The sequence below is a fragment of the Filobasidium floriforme genome (assembly GCF_021052385.1).
Source record: "Filobasidium floriforme strain CBS 6241 chromosome Unknown HD553scaffold_33, whole genome shotgun sequence".
NCBI lineage: Eukaryota > Fungi > Basidiomycota > Tremellomycetes > Filobasidiales > Filobasidiaceae > Filobasidium > Filobasidium floriforme.
The window spans coordinates 84,610-102,087 of NW_025763654.1; the positions used below are offsets into that span (position 1 = coordinate 84,610).

General features: G+C 53.7%; 3 protein-coding genes across 3 annotated transcripts; all 3 read right to left on the bottom strand.

Moving 5' to 3' along the window:
- Positions 1 to 216: 216 nt before the first annotated feature.
- On the bottom strand, positions 217 to 2,287 carry HD553DRAFT_278599 (uncharacterized protein; the record flags this gene model as incomplete). Its single annotated transcript, XM_046178058.1, has 4 exons — positions 217 to 336; positions 410 to 736; positions 908 to 1,823; positions 1,899 to 2,287. 4 exons carry the CDS (start codon positions 2,285 to 2,287, stop codon positions 217 to 219), a joined length of 1,752 nt encoding a protein of 583 aa, XP_046032441.1.
- Positions 2,288 to 7,589: 5,302 nt separating this feature from the next.
- Positions 7,590 to 9,161, bottom strand: HD553DRAFT_169215 (ubiquitin-conjugating enzyme E2 2). Its single transcript, XM_046176885.1, has 6 exons — positions 9,014 to 9,161; positions 8,747 to 8,873; positions 8,357 to 8,585; positions 8,180 to 8,246; positions 7,773 to 7,940; positions 7,590 to 7,703 (listed from the first exon to the last, which is right to left on the bottom strand). The coding sequence occupies exons 1-5, from the start codon at positions 9,014 to 9,016 to the stop codon at positions 7,815 to 7,817; spliced, it is 552 nt and encodes a 183-aa protein (XP_046032442.1). The 5' UTR covers positions 9,017 to 9,161; the 3' UTR covers positions 7,590 to 7,703; positions 7,773 to 7,814.
- A 4,207-nt stretch (positions 9,162 to 13,368) lies between these two features.
- On the bottom strand, positions 13,369 to 15,037 carry HD553DRAFT_320826 (uncharacterized protein). Its single transcript, XM_046181179.1, has one exon. The coding sequence runs from the start codon at positions 14,845 to 14,847 to the stop codon at positions 13,810 to 13,812; it is 1,038 nt and encodes a 345-aa protein (XP_046032443.1). The 5' UTR covers positions 14,848 to 15,037; the 3' UTR covers positions 13,369 to 13,809.
- Positions 15,038 to 17,478: the final 2,441 nt, after the last annotated feature.

Sequence of the window (17,478 nt, forward strand, 5' to 3'; positions counted from 1 at the left end):
CTCTCTCTATACACTCCTCCTCCTTCAATCGTCATGCAGCTCGACCTCCATGCTCTCGTCGTACACGAGATCCATGCTCCTCCGAACGGGAGCGACGAGACGCGCCCATTCGAGGTAGACCCGGCCGCTACGAGAAAGAAGGCATTCGCAAGATCGTCAATTATTGCTTCAAACTCTGATGCAATGTCATCTCGAGTCGAGGAAAGAAATTGTCACTCACATGTAAGCGGCCATGTCGACCTTTCTCCAATGAGTTTCCGTCCATTCCCTTCCTTCTTCCGCGATCTGTCGGGCTAGTTCGTCTTCTCCGCCTTTGCCATCCACGCCTCCTCGGAACTACAACGCCGACCAACCCATCGCATTAATCTCATGATCAGCCATCTCACACATGAATACCAACGGTAAAGACGCATATAGACTCGGAACTCACAAAGACCAAAGCGTCCACCAGATCCCCATACCCCAACCCCACAGGCACATAATGCACCCAAGGCTGAGCGCGCTGGTTCCACCATTCAGGCATGATCGTCGATTTGAAGACCACGCTGCCCCCGAGCAAGAGCCGCTGGAACCGGCTGGACCAGGTGTTACCGTCCACGTCGACGACGTATTTGTATTCCAGGGCTTCTTCGTGGGTCATCTTTTGTGTGGACCAGACGTATTCGAGGGCTAGTTGGGCGCAGGTTCCGTCGGACTCTTCGCATTCTATTCTCCGTCCATACGTCGAACGGTTACACTCGTCAGCGATCTTTTTCAGAGATTTGGGCGTTTACAAGGCCAGCGGGAGAGGCTCACGGATGGGTTCATCCCCTGCAAACGCAATGTCCAGCATCTTCCTCTCCACCGCATTCTTCGTCAACACCCTCATGGCCTCCTGGATCGTCTTCTTGCTCTTGTTCGCGGTGACCATCATGGGATCATCGTCTTCCTCCTCCTCCTCCCCATCCCTCTCCTGATCGTCGTCGTCGTCCCCCTTGCCCCAACGAGGTGGAGGGATCACGTCGACCATCTCGTCGCCCCCCGAGGCGAGCTCTACCAACCTCACCCGGTGAGTCTTTCGCCAGTCGATCTCGTCCGAGTAGTAGGCGCCCGTGTTGGACCCCCTCCAGAGGAGCTTGTCTTGCGTCCTCCGTTCCCAAGGGATCGTAGGCAAGGTTTCCATCCATTGTTCCATGGGGACCCCGAGGACGTCGGTGTGCAGCGCCGTCTTGCTCAAAGAGAACGTCGGGAGGAGCGTCTGTTGGACGTGGGGACGACGACCGTTCAACGCCCCGTGCAGGTCCATGTACTCCGGGTGGTTGCAGATGTCAAACTGGCTGACGGACGGGTCTTGGACGAACGTCTTGCCCAGCGCCAACCCTGCCGCACCGCGGTTAGACGGGGTCAACCTCCTCGCCGGAGACCCGTAAGGGCAAGCAGCTTCCCACCCTCTGACGGTGGTATCCAGCTCTTCGACGGTCCGGTAATACTCGTCGTCCTGTACGAGCGTCTCCAGATCGCTCCGATGATCGTACCCGATGAAGCCCGTCGGTCCATCGTGGATCCCGTAGACGACCCTCATATCGCTCAACCAACTCTCCATCCCGTAATCCATCAAGAGCTCGATCTGGGCTTCGAGCCGTTCGTCCGCCCCGCCGATGGCCTCTCCATCATAAGTCGACCGGGTACGTACGTTGTGGTGCTTGATAGAGATGGTAAAGGTGTCTTCGGACTCGCTGGCAGTGTCCAGCCGGCGGTTCAATTCTCCCGGACTGAGGGCGCGGTAGAGGTAAAGGTCCTTGTTGATCTGGTCGTATTCGTCGGGGAGTTGGACTTCGTTCAGACTAAGGATTTCCCGCCTATTAGTCAGTATTCTCGGCGAAGCACCCCCAACCCCCTTTCAAATCCTGTTAACTCACACGACAAACTCCCACCACTTGTCAAACCCTTTCGGGGGCATCAACCCTCCGTTCCTCCTCTTATACTCAGCTACGGCCTCTTTCAACGTCTTGCTCTGCCTCTTCTTTTTCCCGTCCCACTCGTCCCTCGCCTGCTTGATCAGCTGATAAATCGGATGCCTGTCTACGGGCGCCGAGGTGTTGACGCTGAGCAACCCGTCGGCGACGTGGTGGTAAGGAGGTTCATCGACGACGTGTCGAGGGAGGTTACGGTAGATCCCGACTTTCGGATGGAAAGGGTCGGCAAGACGGGCCTTGCGGGATGCTGCTCCTTCTTCTTGCTTAGAGGATGAACCTTCCGAGCTGGTCCCGACCTTTGAATTTGAGCCGGGGGAGATGTACTTGCCCATCATCCACCATAATACCGCCAGCAAGAGGACGAACCTCCCAGCGTTCCCCCTGTTGACCCACACAGGGACCCACCCTTCCGGTTCTCCCCTCCTCGCACGTTGTTTCTTGGCCCGCACCGTAGCCGAAGCGGTCCCCGTCGATTTCCTCCTCAGATCCTCACTCAGCGCGTGATTCTTCTTGCTCTTGTTGCCCTTCGACCCGGATCCCGATCCCGATCCTGGTCCGTTGATGATCAACGAGGAGACCATCGAATGAGGCAAGATCCAGCTCAAAGGCCTGACGACGAGACGTCTCCAAACCTCCCCCTTCTTATTCTTCCCGCTCTTATCATCGTGATCCTCAATCTCGTCGCTGTCATTCCCGCCCCCTGAATTATGGGAAACTTCGATCAAAGGCCTCGAACTCGTCGCCGAATTGAATTCCCCACCGCTCTGACTGAAATTCCTCGCGTGTCTGTGCCAGACGTCGGACATGGACGCTTTACGGAACGTAGCGGACGTCGGGGTGATCATCGTCGGCGTGCCCGGAGTAGCCGATGAAGGTGAGGCCCTCCCTGAATGAGATCCGCACCTGGAGTTGTCCAGAGGATCAACTTCAGGTGGGGTATCCAGGTTGATAGTGACCGAACCGGGCGAATCGAATTGTCCGTTCGAATTCGAGTCGAGTCGGGGGGAATAACCCGACATCGAGCTCATCCTCTCCAAATAAGGCGGTCTCGGCGATCCAGCCTGAGAAGCCGAGGGCGATCCGCTCCTACTCCTACTCGACGTAAAGCCGTCTTGCGGGACGTTGGGAGAATTGTAAGGCGAGGTATAGGGCGAAGTATATCCATCCTGACTTGGGTACTTGCGACCTCGCGTACGTCGAGGTGGGGTGTGGATCGAACCTCCAAACTCGGATTGTGATTGTGGACCAAAAGGAAATGCACGATCACCTTGACCTTGACCTTGACCTAGAGGAGGAGTGTTGAACGGGGAGACCAAGCCCGGGTCATACAGCTGTTCAGGAGTGCTGGGAGTACGTCGTCCTTGGTCCGCGATGGAAGGACGGGTGAGGATCAGGTTGGGTACCCCAGGCGGGGTGTTGGGTGCGACCATGATGAGACCGTCAATGTCAATCTCAATGTCAAGTCGGTTGGTTGGTTGCGTTCGTCAGGTCTAGTTGCAGGGCTCCGTTACCGAGGTCGGTGGGTGGTGGACAAGATATATCGTCGACTGGTGTCCAGCACCAGGCTTATACGATGCCGCAGACCAATCGAAAGGTCCTGGCCTCTGTCGGAAAGGTGTGACAGAGAAACACCGCGCTCTTTCTATCGTGGACGAATCGGTCTCGAGTCGGTGGCGGAACAGCTTCGAACGATCGAACGATTGCCGTTGTGACGTTCTTCTCTTGATCTCTTGCTCTCTTTTTCTGAATGAGACGACTCGTCCCGACTTGCGACTTGCTATTCTCATAAAGTCCCGCCCTCTTTCGATCCGGTTCAGTACTCAGTTTCGTCCTCGAACGCGATCTCCCCGTCATCTTTCCTTGTGATTCCATCAGTGCTCAGTGCCCTGATCGTCGCGTGCGCACGGAAATCGCCCGAACCGGTCAATCTCTTGCATCCGCCCGACCTTCTACACGTGGATCATCGCTGGAACGCCTCTTTTCTTTTGTCTCAGAATCATATAGCGCCCAGCCATTTCTCGTCGTCTTCCACGACAGCTCCGGATCGACCTCCCTCTCGGCTGGCTACTACCGAACCTGTCGCCTGTCGTGTGATCTGGTCGTACCGGACAGCCTGTCAACTCTCTACCACACGACGGCTAGCCACTCGTTGTCGACTAGCTCCTACCAGATCAAAACCTGGCTCGTAACGCGAAAGAAAAGACTTCGAGCCTCGGGAAGAGGCGCCCGGGCCGAGCATAACGCACAGCCATCCCGGTTCCCGGAGGCCGACGGGGGTTGAGCTTTCTAGCGCGGAAACCCTCGGGATATTCGTTCATGTGAAACGCCATCCCGAAGCTTAAAGAGACGCCATCTCATCGATCGTTTCACTCTCGGGCAGTTGTACAGTTCGCACAGTAGTAGTGCCGTACTACGTAGTGTCGATGCCTTGATCACTTGATGCATGATGCACGTCTATGGGCTCGGAAATCCGAGCTGCCACCCGAACGCCCCTGCCCAGATAGATGGCTGGTTTATAGCAAGGCCCATGCGTGATGGCAGAACGATTCTCAATCCCATCACATGACATCTCAACGTTGTCCTCGTCGGTCGATATAGGTATACCGTAGCTTCGTACCGTACCGTCTTATCCCAATGTGTTGGACGATGGGACAATACCTAGATACCAAGGAAAAAGAGACGCAATGATGTTGGATCGACCGCGCATGAGTTCATGCTGTAAGCAAATACTTCAGCTACAGTACGTCGAACCTAACCTGTACCATCAGGGGCTTGCGTCTTCACGGAAAGAATGGGTAGTAACCGGTGAGGACCATTGAACGATGAGCGACAGCTCACGGGCGACGGAAATCAGGCGGTAGGGTATTAGCGATTCATAGACAAGCATCTTGCGATGGCCGGATCCCCCCTCTTCTCCCTCTAGACGTCCGCGAGCAGCGATCCCTGCCGGATGTCGGCGTCCGAGAAACGATTCTGTCAACGGGGGAAGTTGTTCTAAGTACATGTGCCTTGATCCTTCTCGTGAGAAAGTTACGCGACGCTGTGCTACCATAGGCAGCTCCGATCCCAACTGCAAGATTCTACTCTAGAACATCTCTGTATCTGCAAGTCCTTCAAGTCCTCGAACGCGCAAAGATCGCGGGCGGTTCAACGATCCCATTTCTACCAATTTCGAATGAACGGGTCTGGTTCTAAGCGCAGCTAATCCGCCATCTATCCTCGAAAGCAAGAGTGTCGTCTGATAACATTATTGGATGATCGCTATTACTTGCGCCTTGCTCGGCGGGCGCAGCGGCATCCCTGGCACATCTCACAGCAAATTCCTCTTGGATGGAATAGCAAGACCACGCGTGAACGTAAAACTATGTTTGCCGGTGATTGCTTGTCCAGCTCGACAAAGTGCGCTTGGAGGGCGCAGCGATCCAATATACTTCGGTAAGCTGAGAATATCCGAAAGAGCGACTCACGAAAGAATAGGGGGAAGACTGCAGACGATGTGACCATGACCTCCGGATCTCACATCTGCAACAAGATAGAAGTCGAAGAGCTCGTTTCGCGTCGTTTCTCAATAAATGCCGGAACGCTATCAGGTCAAACTTGGGGCACGGTTTAGATCCTTCGCAGATCGTATACCTGTCGCTATATCCCTTACAAGTATGTCTGAGCAACTGAGCGGCCGAGTGTAAGAGAAATCCCGAATGTTGAAATTCTTCGCACGGGCGCCTTCGCATGCTGAAGCGCGATAGGGGACGCCTTATGATTCGGATTGATGTCGGTTCCAAATCTTTCTCAATTTCCGATGGTATTCTCAGTATCCGATATGTTTTCACAGAAGGTTCTCCCCAAGTGCCTACCGACGGCTACCTCGCTCTAAAATTGTCTGTCTTGCCAGGTTCGGAAGACGATGGAGTACTCGATCGGATGATCAAGCCTTCCACAACTCTTTTACACGCGCTACACCGTTTTGAAGCGCAATGAAAGAAACCTACTGATCTGCAATACTGTCGAATGAGAATGTAATAGCGCTAGAGCATGAGCTCATAGGAATGGGTGGGACGCGGTGTCTCACTATTTGCAACACAACTCTCCTGCCGTTTTGTGAAGCCGGAGGTTGAAAGCCGAAGCGAAAACAGCAAAAAGCTCTGTGTGCCAGGAAATCAGATGTTTCGCTTGCTCTCCCTTGCCATATGACGACACACTGTTTATGATCCGCAACTGACTCGAACACTTGTAGAGGATCAAGCACTTGGTATGACATTGAATTGTATCATCATCATTACGCTCTACTCATACTGGGGAGATTATCATCATACGGACAGACAAGGTGATGGTAATTGAGGTCGCTCTTAGGGTGAAGATTGTGCTTGTCCATGAGCAAGGCCCCGGAAAGCTGTAACCACCGGTCTGATTGAAACTTGTGACGTTTGTCCTTGCAGAAGTCAATCTGACTATGTTCATACACAGACTTCTTCAGTTCCTGGATTTTCAACAGCCGAGTCCAGAAAGACTGAATGTACATCGACTTGACGCTGGAAGACGAGGTCGCTGAGAAGAAGGCACTCAGGACCAAACAGCCTTCCAGGACCAAAGAACCTATTGCACCTCGAACTACTCCACCAAACGCTGATCTTATCCAAACAGAGAATGTGCTACTTGATATTGGCAGATGAGACCCAGCGGCTCTGGCACCTCTCTTTTTCGACGACAGCAAGACATGGAAGTAGATTGTACAGTTGTCAAGAGGCGAGGGTTCAAGTTCGAGGCTTGTAGTGGAGGACCAGTAAGTTGCTTCTGCTATCTGCCACAATTCGCTTTCGTCAGTTGACACGAGTTGTATGAATCGCTCTATGGAAGATTTTCTTTCGTGGTTCCCTGGCAATTACATCACCATTACAGAGACTGGTACCAAGCTCTTCTGGGCTGTGGTATTAAACTGGTTTGCTGACAGGGTGCTCCATGTTGTGCCGTCACTCAACCTTGACAAAAAGGAGAAAATCACCAGAAAGGTCAACAACATATCATGGCTCACTTCTGCCCGGAACCACAGGGGTAAGACATTGAGGGCAAAGAAGATGGAACTGATCTGAACAAACCACAAAATTACAGATTGGGCCATCACATTCCTCAGAGCTACCCACCTGATCGCCGGGCTTACCCAGAACTGGCAACCAAGGCTCTGCATGCTACAAAGCGACGAATATTTATTGGATGATGAAGAAGACGAGGACGTTGAGGATGGGCTCCTGGAGGCCAAGGAGCTAGAGGTCGAGCCTGCCGACCTCACGCTGAACGGGCTGAACGGGAGCTACGTACTCTTATACCATTCCTTGTGACAGAGCAAGAGCTACACTGCTAGTCGGGGTCCAACAACGCACCATAATCTGGAGGTATTTCATCTCTCGGAATGCGTATTATCTTTCGGTCGCTTCGAGCTATAGGCGGTCAACTCTCATCCCTCCGCCTCAAGTTCCAAACTGATCCTCCGAGCCCTCAAGAACCAGTCTCAAAGCTTCCTTGGAGGCGACTCGACCAGAAGCTCAGGGTGTATACGTAATGCGATGCTCCGTCAGTAAGTGATATTATATGACACAATTTGCTTAGGGAACCGTCCGAGAGACTAGATACCCGGCCCGTCTGTCGATCCGCCCGTCTGATGATCCGCCAAGATGAAGCAATATGAGAACGGCAGGATGTTCTGTCTCCGTCTTCTCGAGGGTCCTGGGCCTATTTTCTACCGCCCGGGATGATCTGTCCAGGTGTAAGATCGGTCAATCAGCTCATCTCTCTCTCATTCCGTCTCTTCCTAGCGCAACTCACGGATAGCCCCCGCCCATCCTCCCCAACCCAAATGCATCGGGCTCATACCGCCCGCATCCCCTCATCCCCGCCTCCGCCCGCAGCATCCGCTTCTGTCTCGTCCTCGTCGGCTCCGTCGGCGATGGATTTCATATCTTCCGGGTCCATCCATGATTCTTCCACCGTAGCCTGTTGCGAGGGGGTGAGACGTCCAGTCCCATAATCGCGTGGTGGACCAAAAGTGCGGTTTGGGTCGATACGAGATGGGATATCAAGCGTCCAGATCGAGGCCATGGTGATCCAGAATTAAGCGAAGAAGAGCAAAGAAGAGGAAGAGAACAAGCAAAAACATCATCGATCAGCTTCTCTCCCACCTAAAGACCAAGATCACCTCTTCCAAAAACATCCCAGCCTCCTATCCGACTCACCTTGACCCGTCTTACATACTCCTTCATGTTCTCCCTGTACAACTGTGCCGCTTCCGCATTTGCCGGACTGTCCTCCAATACGACCGATCATATCAGCATCGAGTACCTTCTCTCACAAACGAAGAGCTGCTTGTTGACAAGAACAAGAAGAACCAATCAAGAACAGGCCAAACTGACCTATTCGGATTCGGATCATTCAACAAACTCTGCACGCTCGTCAAGATCGCCACGACATCATAAGTCGGGCTCCACCGATTCTGCAGGATATCCAAACACAGTTCCCCATTGGCATAGACGTTTGGATGAAAGATCTTGCTTATAAACTTGACGGTAGGTGGGGAATTGGGGTAGTTTTCGTTGAATGTCATTAGGAGGCGGAAGGTGCCGTCTTCGAAGGGCGTGTCCGCTGCGATGCCGGTGTCGGTCATGGAGGGACCACGAGAAGTAGATGATGACAAGCCGAAATCAAGTCAGCTTCCCAGCCTGAATCGCCCCACACGACCACCCCTCCCTCCCCTCCCCAGCCTCCAACTCATCACTCGACAACAAGCCAACCCGACGACCCACCTGGCCCAAAGATGACCGCATTCCAGATCATGATATTATCCGCCTTCGGAGCCCCCGAGATCCCAGCAGGTGGGTCTGCTTGGAGTCGTCTGAAATCTCTGACGAGACGTCTTCGTGCGGCCGTAGACTGGTCTCCCCGGGGGGATCAGGTCGTCATCAGGTTGGTTTCGGGCACACACAACGAGGCCATGACGATGGTCAGTATGGACTTCTTGACATTGTCGTGATGGTGGTAGATCCAGGGATTCAGAGTGTGGTTAGGCTTACCATATTGATGAGGTGTACTTCTGATTGCTAAGCTATTGACGATGTCACGGGTCGTAGTCGCTCGTGTGACGTCTTGATCTCTTGTTCTCTTGTTTGTATCGTTACGAGACCTAACAGTCTCCTGATCGATCACCTCGTCGTCCAAAGCTCTAACTCGATGATCCGGAAGTGGAATATATGCCCGATCGTTTGGATGTACTTTCCCCTTTCTTCGACCTTTGATGATGATGAGTAGTAAGGTGAGTCCGGCGTTTGCTGAGATGTGAGAGAGATGGCTCGATGAATCGACTGCGATGTCGGTGGTCCCACGTTCGTTTCGACCGGCGATAACGACAACCAGATCAGATGGAGAATGCTACTTGGTTCGATCTATACATGTGCTGATAGTTCATGCTGTATGCCAGTCGATTGGAGAGGGTGTTGGTGAGATGTACAAGAGGTCGACTCTGCCAGTCATCCATCCATCGCCCGACCTCGGCTCGTCCGCTTCCGGCGCGCAGATCACATGGTCGCGGAGACTGGTCAGTCACCACATGTCATGACGTTTCACATGACTGCTACACTACTATCTATCTCAATCTGAAAACTCGTTGGAGGCCATACAACTGACTTGGGTGTGATGAACAGAACTGCCCGCCAACAGTCCACGTTCACCACCTCTCCCGCCCGCCCGCAAAGATCTCCCTCTGCAACTCGCTCACCCTCGTCCCAAACATGTCGATCGCCGGTTCGTCCTCGGTGTCCATCGCGTGCATCTGCATCTGCATCTGCATCTGCATCTGACACAAGTCCAAACCCGATTCGGCATCGAAGTGGGCGTCGCCAGTCGTATCCATTGCAAGGTCCACCTCAGGGTTCATCGGGTCCATCGCCCATTGTCCCTCTTGGCGGTCGTCGTATCCGTAATGACCATCTTCTTCGAGTCGATCGATCTGAAACTCGTCTCCATCCTGATCCTGATTCTCTTCCTCGACATTGTCGTTATCGCAGCAATAATACGGCTGCAAGCCTTCCGAAAGATGTTCGACCGGGTACAGACCGTCGTCCTGTCCCATATCCATACCCATCTCCATATCCAGATCCAGGTCCAGTCCTTCCAACCCGTACCTTGCGTACGCTCCTTGTAGCCCCACACCCATACCCATGTCCATCCCAACTCGATCCCCATCCTCATCCCCTTCCCCATCCCCATACTCCTCCACATCCCCGTTCATCCCAACTGAATACCCTGCGTGGCCGTACTCCTCTCCAATCCCGAAATTGATACCGACGTTCTCCTTGTCCTCCTCTTGCCACCCTTCCACCCCATCCTCGATATTCTCTCCGAGGTCGCAAGCCCACCCTCCAATCATCGTCCCCATCGTCTCCATCCCCATATTCGTCCCATCTTGCCTGAAGACGTTCGTACCCCAAACGAAAGCCTCTGCGGCGGCGTCATCGCCCTCAGCCCCGATAGCCATCTCCCGAATCCTCTGTCGACCTAGCCCGAGCGCGGACCGATCAGGCTCGTCGACATCGTCCCGCACCCCGGTCCGCTGTTTCCGACTCTTCGGGGGTCTGAACCAATTCTTCTCCCTCGGATTCCCATTCTTCTGATCCGTCCCTGCGAGTCTGATAGACCTCAATGCTCGTCTACCCTGATGCCCAGCTCGAGCTCCGGCTTCTCCGACGGTCTGTCTGTGTTCGTTCTCTTTATCTGTATCTACAGACGAGAAGCCTTTTCCAACGACTTCGTCGGTATGATTGAGATCTTTCTGATTCTTTCTGTCGCTATCGGCGTATTGTGCCGGTAGTGGATGCTGCGACCGTGACTGCTTGGAGATAGGCGTATCGGTCCTCACATGGAAGCTCGAACCCAACTTCGACCTAGTCCTAGACCTCAAACCGAAACTCGGTCCCCCGTCTCTCCCTGTTGTGATCGTCGACTTCGGAGCACCCGGACGATCCATCTCTGCCTCGACCCCGATCTCGATGCCCGTAGCCGTCATCCCCGGTTCTCGCTGTGACGAGCTCGTCTCCCGATCGACCAGTGCTTTTGCCTTTGACAAGTTCCTACCTCGGCCGGGGGAAGAGACGGACCATTGCAAATCCACCTCTTGCTCTGGCTCCGGCTCCGACGTGGGCTTGTCGACCGGCTTTTCCCTCCTCCGGCCCGCTGCGAGCTTTCTCGAGTAGGATGATCTAGATCTAGTCCTCGAGCTCGAGCTCGATGCGGAACTCGCTTCACTCTCGGATTCTTCTCGATCTACCGAGCCGGAGGACTCGTTCTTCTCACTGAGTCTCTTTGACCGACGTACACCGTCATCGGCGGCTGTAGCGACAGCTTTGGTGACTCCCAGGGCAGACCTCGTCCTCGACGCCGCCGGCTTGAGACTTTCCACCCGTCTGATCTTGCTTGGGGGTGAAGAAGACGGTTCTCTCTGTCTAGAACCTGACGCAATCGATGATCCGAATCAACATTACACACAGGCCAGAGTCAGCTTTTCCCGCTTGATGCGTATCCAAGATGGTGCCGAACAGCCGTACTCACCGACCCCCGCACATATCTCATCGCCCGCCCCAATCCCACGCCCCCCACCCGCAACGTTTCTCCAAGCCGAAGACACCTTCCTCCCTCCCAAAAACATCCCCGTCCGACCTCCCGTCAGCGTCATCCTCCGTCCTTTTGCCAGCGAATCGGACTTGAAGTTGGCCATCATGTTGAGCCCGACGTTTCCTTTGCGTTTCCGAATCGTCGTCGTGTTCGTGTTAGCGTTCGTAGTCGTGGTCGTAGGTTCCGCCAGGATGGCTCTGTCGTTCCCGTTCTTTACTTTCCCAGCGTCTTTGTTCGATGTAGCAGTAGTAGGCCGTTTGGATGTACTGGTAACGGGCAAGACCTCGATGGTGCTCCCGACTTCTTCCTCGTCCTCATCCTCCCCATTGTCAACGTCCATCACAACCTGATCATCGGGCGGCCGAGAAGGAGTATGCCGGATAGCCGCTTTCGCCCTTCGTCTGAGTTTACGTTCGTGTCGTCCTGCGAAGTACCCGATCGGAAATTTCGCGCAATGAAACACATAGGGGCGAGAGAAGAAAGATGATGTCGTCAGTGATGAGTTGGGAAGTACGATGAGATACCCTTATCCGGAAGAAGCCGAAGAACAGAGAACCGCCAGAAAGGCGGTAAGTCGAGGAAAAGATACTCACGTTTCGCACTCGACGTCATACTCGCCCCATCCACATTCATATCAACGTTCGCATCCTTGCCCACATCCATATCCCTATCCACATCCCCCACCCCCTTCTTCCTCTTCTTCCCCCCGAGCGGCATCGCATGCGTGTTCTCGTTCACGTTCAAAACCTTGTCTACCAAGACCGGTCTAGCTCGAGATCTAGTCGGCAGATCAGAGATCATCTCGTTCTCAGGTTCTCTGATCTTCTTCTTCTCCTTCTCGTCGCTCTTGGAGGTGGGTTTGAGCTTGGACGGCTGCTTATCCTTGACCGTGACAGTCGTTGTCGTTGCGAGTGCGTTCGAAGAAGGTTTCTTCCCCGCCTTCACATCAAGGTATCGATGGACATTCTCCTTATCCCGGTCCGTCTCCTCGTGAATATCCTCGAGCTCCCGCCGTGCCCCGGACTGACGATGAAGAGCCCTAAACTCGCTACGTTTGAGAACATCGACGACGATCGTGTCCGTCCCTTTCAAAGCCTCCTCGCTCTTGCCTCCACCAGAGTCCTTCCGAGAGAGTTTACTGCCACTTTGACCGTTCTCTTGAAGACAACTCCCATCTTTCCTTCTCATCCGTCTGACGATCCCGCTCGACCTCGAACTCGAACTCGCCAACCCGGTAACCGTGCTCCCTTCCCACGAACTCGACCCTTCCCCTACCCCTATCCCGTCTCCCAGCCTTTCCCGCTCTCGTTTCGACGCGGCCCTCCTCTCATCCCGCTTCAAAGCCCTATCGATATGTTCCCTCCCCCTAACGATGAACTCCTGCAAGAACGGCCGTTGACCGGCTAGGTACCGCTGGATCTGGTGCGTCGGGTTCGAGGTATCGCGTAGGTGTTGCGGGACGGCGTCGATCGTAGGGTTGGAGGCCATGGCCGCCGGCGAGGATGGGAGTGGGTCCGTTCAAGATCGAAAATTCTGTCAAGATTGCGAATCGTATCAACAAGAGGTGACAATGGGGTTACTGTATGTGAGATTTACTGATGATGTTGTTGATGACGAACTCCGATCATATTCCCTCTCCTTCGACATTGTCAACACCCCGTCGGATCCGATAATGAAGATGACGTAATCACTCTCGACAACCCTCACCAGCATCTTCGTGCCACATCCGACCGAGACGAATGGCGTTCAAAGATTTACGGAGGAACACACACATGCAATAATTGATATCACGATACGATGATGATTATAGTAATTGGATACAGCAGGGTTTCAAGGGAGACAAGATCGCGTTTTCCCATCTATTAGCTCACAAATCACAGTCCGAGTCGCAGTCTCGCAAGAAGCAAATGTCGGTATTAAGGTTGAGGGCGTTGTAAATGCAGACACATGTCGAGGGTGATGTTGGTATTAAGTTTGTCGTCCGGTCGTGAAAAGAAGAAGAAAGGCGTTTGTATCGGTTTTGTAGTTTGTATTGCAAGAGGTATGTCGGGAGATATTCATTGGAATTCGGCTCGCCGTTATCGTCGAGTGGTGTAACCAGGTGTTCGGTCTACCACAGACCGATCCGCCTAGTTGGGATGTCGGCATTGGCGGGAGAAGAAATCGTCTCGCGGCCCCATCCGGCACCCCTCATTTCATAACCCTACTTCTCCCCCGACCCAACCTTCTCCTTCTTCGGCTTATCCCCCATCCTCCTCACCCCCGCCTCAACCTGACTAGGCCTCAACGTCGGCCCCCCACCCCGTCCCTTGTCAGCGAGCTTGTCGGCGTGGTAATCGTACCCCTCTTGACCCGGTTTCAACCTGTTCGCCGGGGAAGCGGATTTGAAGTTTAGACCGGCTTCGAGGTCCGCGTTGGAAGTAGTGGTAGTAGGGGGCACAGCGGGGTTCAAGGTGGTCTGGCTAGAAGTCTCCACCTCCATCTGCGTCGGTACCTCCGGAGCGTTGACAGGCGGATTGGTAGGAACCCCAGCCTGGACCAGACCGGGGTAATCGAAACACCCTTCTTCCTCCCTCAACCTCCTCTCACTCCCGCTCCAAGGTCCGTTCCTCACCGTCCACTTGTCGGACTTCCACAGCACCCAGGTCGCAGCGATACACGCTACCCACCCGGGCCAGAGGAAAGCAAGAGAAGCTTTCGCCAAAGCGTTGTCCCGGTAATTTAGCGGGTCCGAGCCGGTCTCCCGAAGACGCTGGGTTATGTAGGCGATTTGTTCCGGGGTCCCTGAGATTCGGGAAGAACGGGTCGCAAAGATGACGCTCATAGCGATCGCACTAGCCAGCGTAGTAAAACAAGTAGCTACCGCACACCACTTCCAAGCCCTTCTGATCCCCTTATCCTCTCTCCGTTCGGGGAAGATCAGGTCGAAAAAGAACGCCGCACCAAAGACGAACGCGACGAAAATTCCGTTGAAGATGTTATACGAGGCCACCCCGATATAATCCCCGCTCCATTCCGCCACCCCGTCCGTCTCCAGCCTGGCGATATCTTTAGCTTGGTCCCTGTAGTTGGACAAGGCCGCCGTACCTAGGGACTCGGAGATGACGCAAAAGATCATGGCGAGTTGGTAGACGATGAACTTGGTACGGCGGAGGTGGTAGACGTTGTTCCACATGTAGGAGGATTTGAACTTGGCAGGGTGGACCTGACGGAGGTCGAGACCCCATAGCGTGGGTGACATGGTTGTGGTGGGCTGCGAGACAAGGTGATGGTGGAGAGGTGTGGTGATGAGGTGTCGCTGGGTCGTGCGAGATGGTAGATTTAGGTCAAAGAGCTATGGGGAGGTTGAATGAAGATGTGTCGTTTGCCAGTCTGGTTGGATTTGCGAGGTCGACGTCCCCCTTATCGTCTGGTTTGTTTTTTATCTGATCAGCGTCACCCGCCACTTTTCAAGGTTTTCACCACCTTCCCCTCCGCCCCGCCCCGCTTATAAATAGAATTGACAAATCAAGCCACACACGCACGCAGTCACCGAGCACGACGAAGCACGGCGCATCAAAGGGAGGGAGAGAGGCAGGGGATTACGTGTTTCGTGGCGCCCGAATGATGTAATCGGTGACGACCCACCCGGCCTCCCTCTTGCGCTGAATCTGCTGCGCGCGAGTCGGCTGCCGGACTAACTTCCACCTTGTTGGCGCGCGCGTCATCGAATAGAAGCCGAGGTCGATCACGCCCGACCCACCGTCCAGCGTCAAAGGACCCCGACCCCGAGAGCGTCGGCGAGTGAGGTTCCCGACGGGGCGGGGAATGTTGGGTTTTCTCTCTGCGGGTTTCAGGTGGGGTCGATGAAACACAGACACCGTTGGGCGTTGCTAGAATATTCGACATCCCATCGTCGTCGACCGCAAAATGGTGTTCTTTTATTCGGTTCTTCTCGTCATGCCTGATCACGAGTCTGGGATCTGGGGATCAACGATCGTGATGCACGGGTCGCGCTCGTGATGCGCAGTCGTCGGTGTTGAGCGAATGCCTGGATCAAAGGCCAAAGGATTACGAGCTACGACTAATGTACTGACGTGCTCGATTGCGAGGACAGGCTGTGTTTTTTAAGACCGTCTCGTTGTTCAATTGCTCATTGCTCGTTGCTCGTTGTAGCCTTCTGCGGATGTAGGGACGCGATTGTATGTCGACAAGATTCGAACGGTACAGCACACAAGTGATGCGCGGCTGAGGATCTTACTGAGGCTGTACAATAGCGGTAGGGATTCATCGAGGTCCTCGTCTTGCTACACCTTGCATACATTCGTATTGCTTGGCTTCGTCTGTCTTGGCACCGAACGAAACGGATGGCGTCGACGCCGACGTCGATCACCAAATCAACAGATCACCATGCGCCAGATCCATCCGGGCTCATAACGGCCGCCGACAATCGCAACGGGATGATGCAGATGCTGATCATCTCTCCGCAGACTAGGGCAAACATCACCTGCCTTGAGCTCTTGAAATTCACTCGTACGGTGGACTGGCTTCCCAGTGAATCGTACTTCAGACTACTGGGACCGTGAGATGTGGGAGTATTGGCTTTGCGAAAGTCTGTGACGCGCCAGGTGCTCAGAATAATCAGGACTCTGCAGCGGTAAAACTTCTGCTTTTAGTCACGCACGACAACAGTGATGATATGGAGAAGTCCAGAGTCCGAGCCTACCGCGTATATTTGTGATAGCGAGAAGGACCGTATGTCATTCCACAAGGAATACTCGCAGGATATTAGTACAATCGAATCGCATGATTCAACTACCGTAGCACGATCTAGTACGGAAGAATATAACTGAAAGATGAATTGCTGGAATATCCTGCCGTTCTACCAACTGTGAAAGCCGAATTACTTGGACTAAAGGCCTTCTCGCGCGAAGCTGTATGGACAGTAGGTCCCCCCATCGATTCCAAAACTGAAGTAGAACCTCCATAAGATGTTCCCGCATTTTGTAGGAAAAAGCTCCTAAGGTGTTTTGGGTGGATCAGGCGAACATGCATGCAGAAACATATCCAGGCAGATACTGATGGTACCATGTTTTGCCGTAGTGTTGGTCCCCTTCAAGTTTTTCATAGACACATTCTTCCCAAAGAGGTCGCCAAAGAACTTTCCGCGGCGATATGTAGTGAACTCAATTGCTGCTCCTGTTTCTGTGACTGTAAGCTGGACGGTGGGTAACCGAGTGAAGAACAAGATCGCGGAGGATCAGCAAACAGAGTCGTGCTGACGCACAACATTGTTGTGCTCCAGGATGCTGACGCTCAGTGCCAAACCTCTAATGGTCAGCGAATGTGAAGGTCTCCATCGGATCATCAGCGCCAGGCGCAGTAATCCCATCGATGAAAGTAAGGACATCTGCCCGTTCTGCTCGCCCCATATCATCCATGAGCTTTCGAGGATGATCGTACTCATCGAGTAGCAGGAAAGCCTCTCGGCAATAAGCCAATAGATTTTGCCCAGGTTTAGTGTCCCGATAACTCTGCCAGTCTTTACGCTCGAGACGTTTCCAAATAGCGAACAAGAAAGCCAAGGTGATTCTCCGATGCGTGAGCTGGACAGGGGAAAGATCGGTCGTTCAAGCCATCTCGGATGTCATCCGGTCTTTACCACGAGCCAAAGTGCCGGCGGTACAAGGCGGGCTAGATAAATATCAGTGACCAGTGGAGATTGATACGAGAGCGCGTCGGCCAAGAAAGCCGTAGAAAGGCTAATGAGGACGCGTCGTACCGCAGCATTGTTGCGGTGAATTCTGTGGACGTGTGTCCGGGTTGTTCCCAGCAGAGCGTAGTCGTCAAAAAAGTGTTACCGTAAGGAACGGTATGGAGGTCGACGGGATGA

Excerpts from the sequence above, each read along its gene's own strand:
- HD553DRAFT_320826 (XM_046181179.1), bottom strand. The coding sequence starts at position 14,847 with ATGTCACCCACGCTATGGGGTCTCGACCTCCGTCAGGTCCACCCTGCC.
- HD553DRAFT_169215 (XM_046176885.1), bottom strand. Across the intron at positions 8,586-8,746 it reads TGCGGTCATCTTTGGGCCAG|CGGACACGCCCTTCGAAGAC; the intron begins GTGGGTCGTCGG and ends CCGGCATCGCAG. Across the intron at positions 8,247-8,356 it reads AATGATCCGAATCCGAATAG|TCCGGCAAATGCGGAAGCGG; the intron begins GTCAGTTTGGCC and ends ATTGGAGGACAG.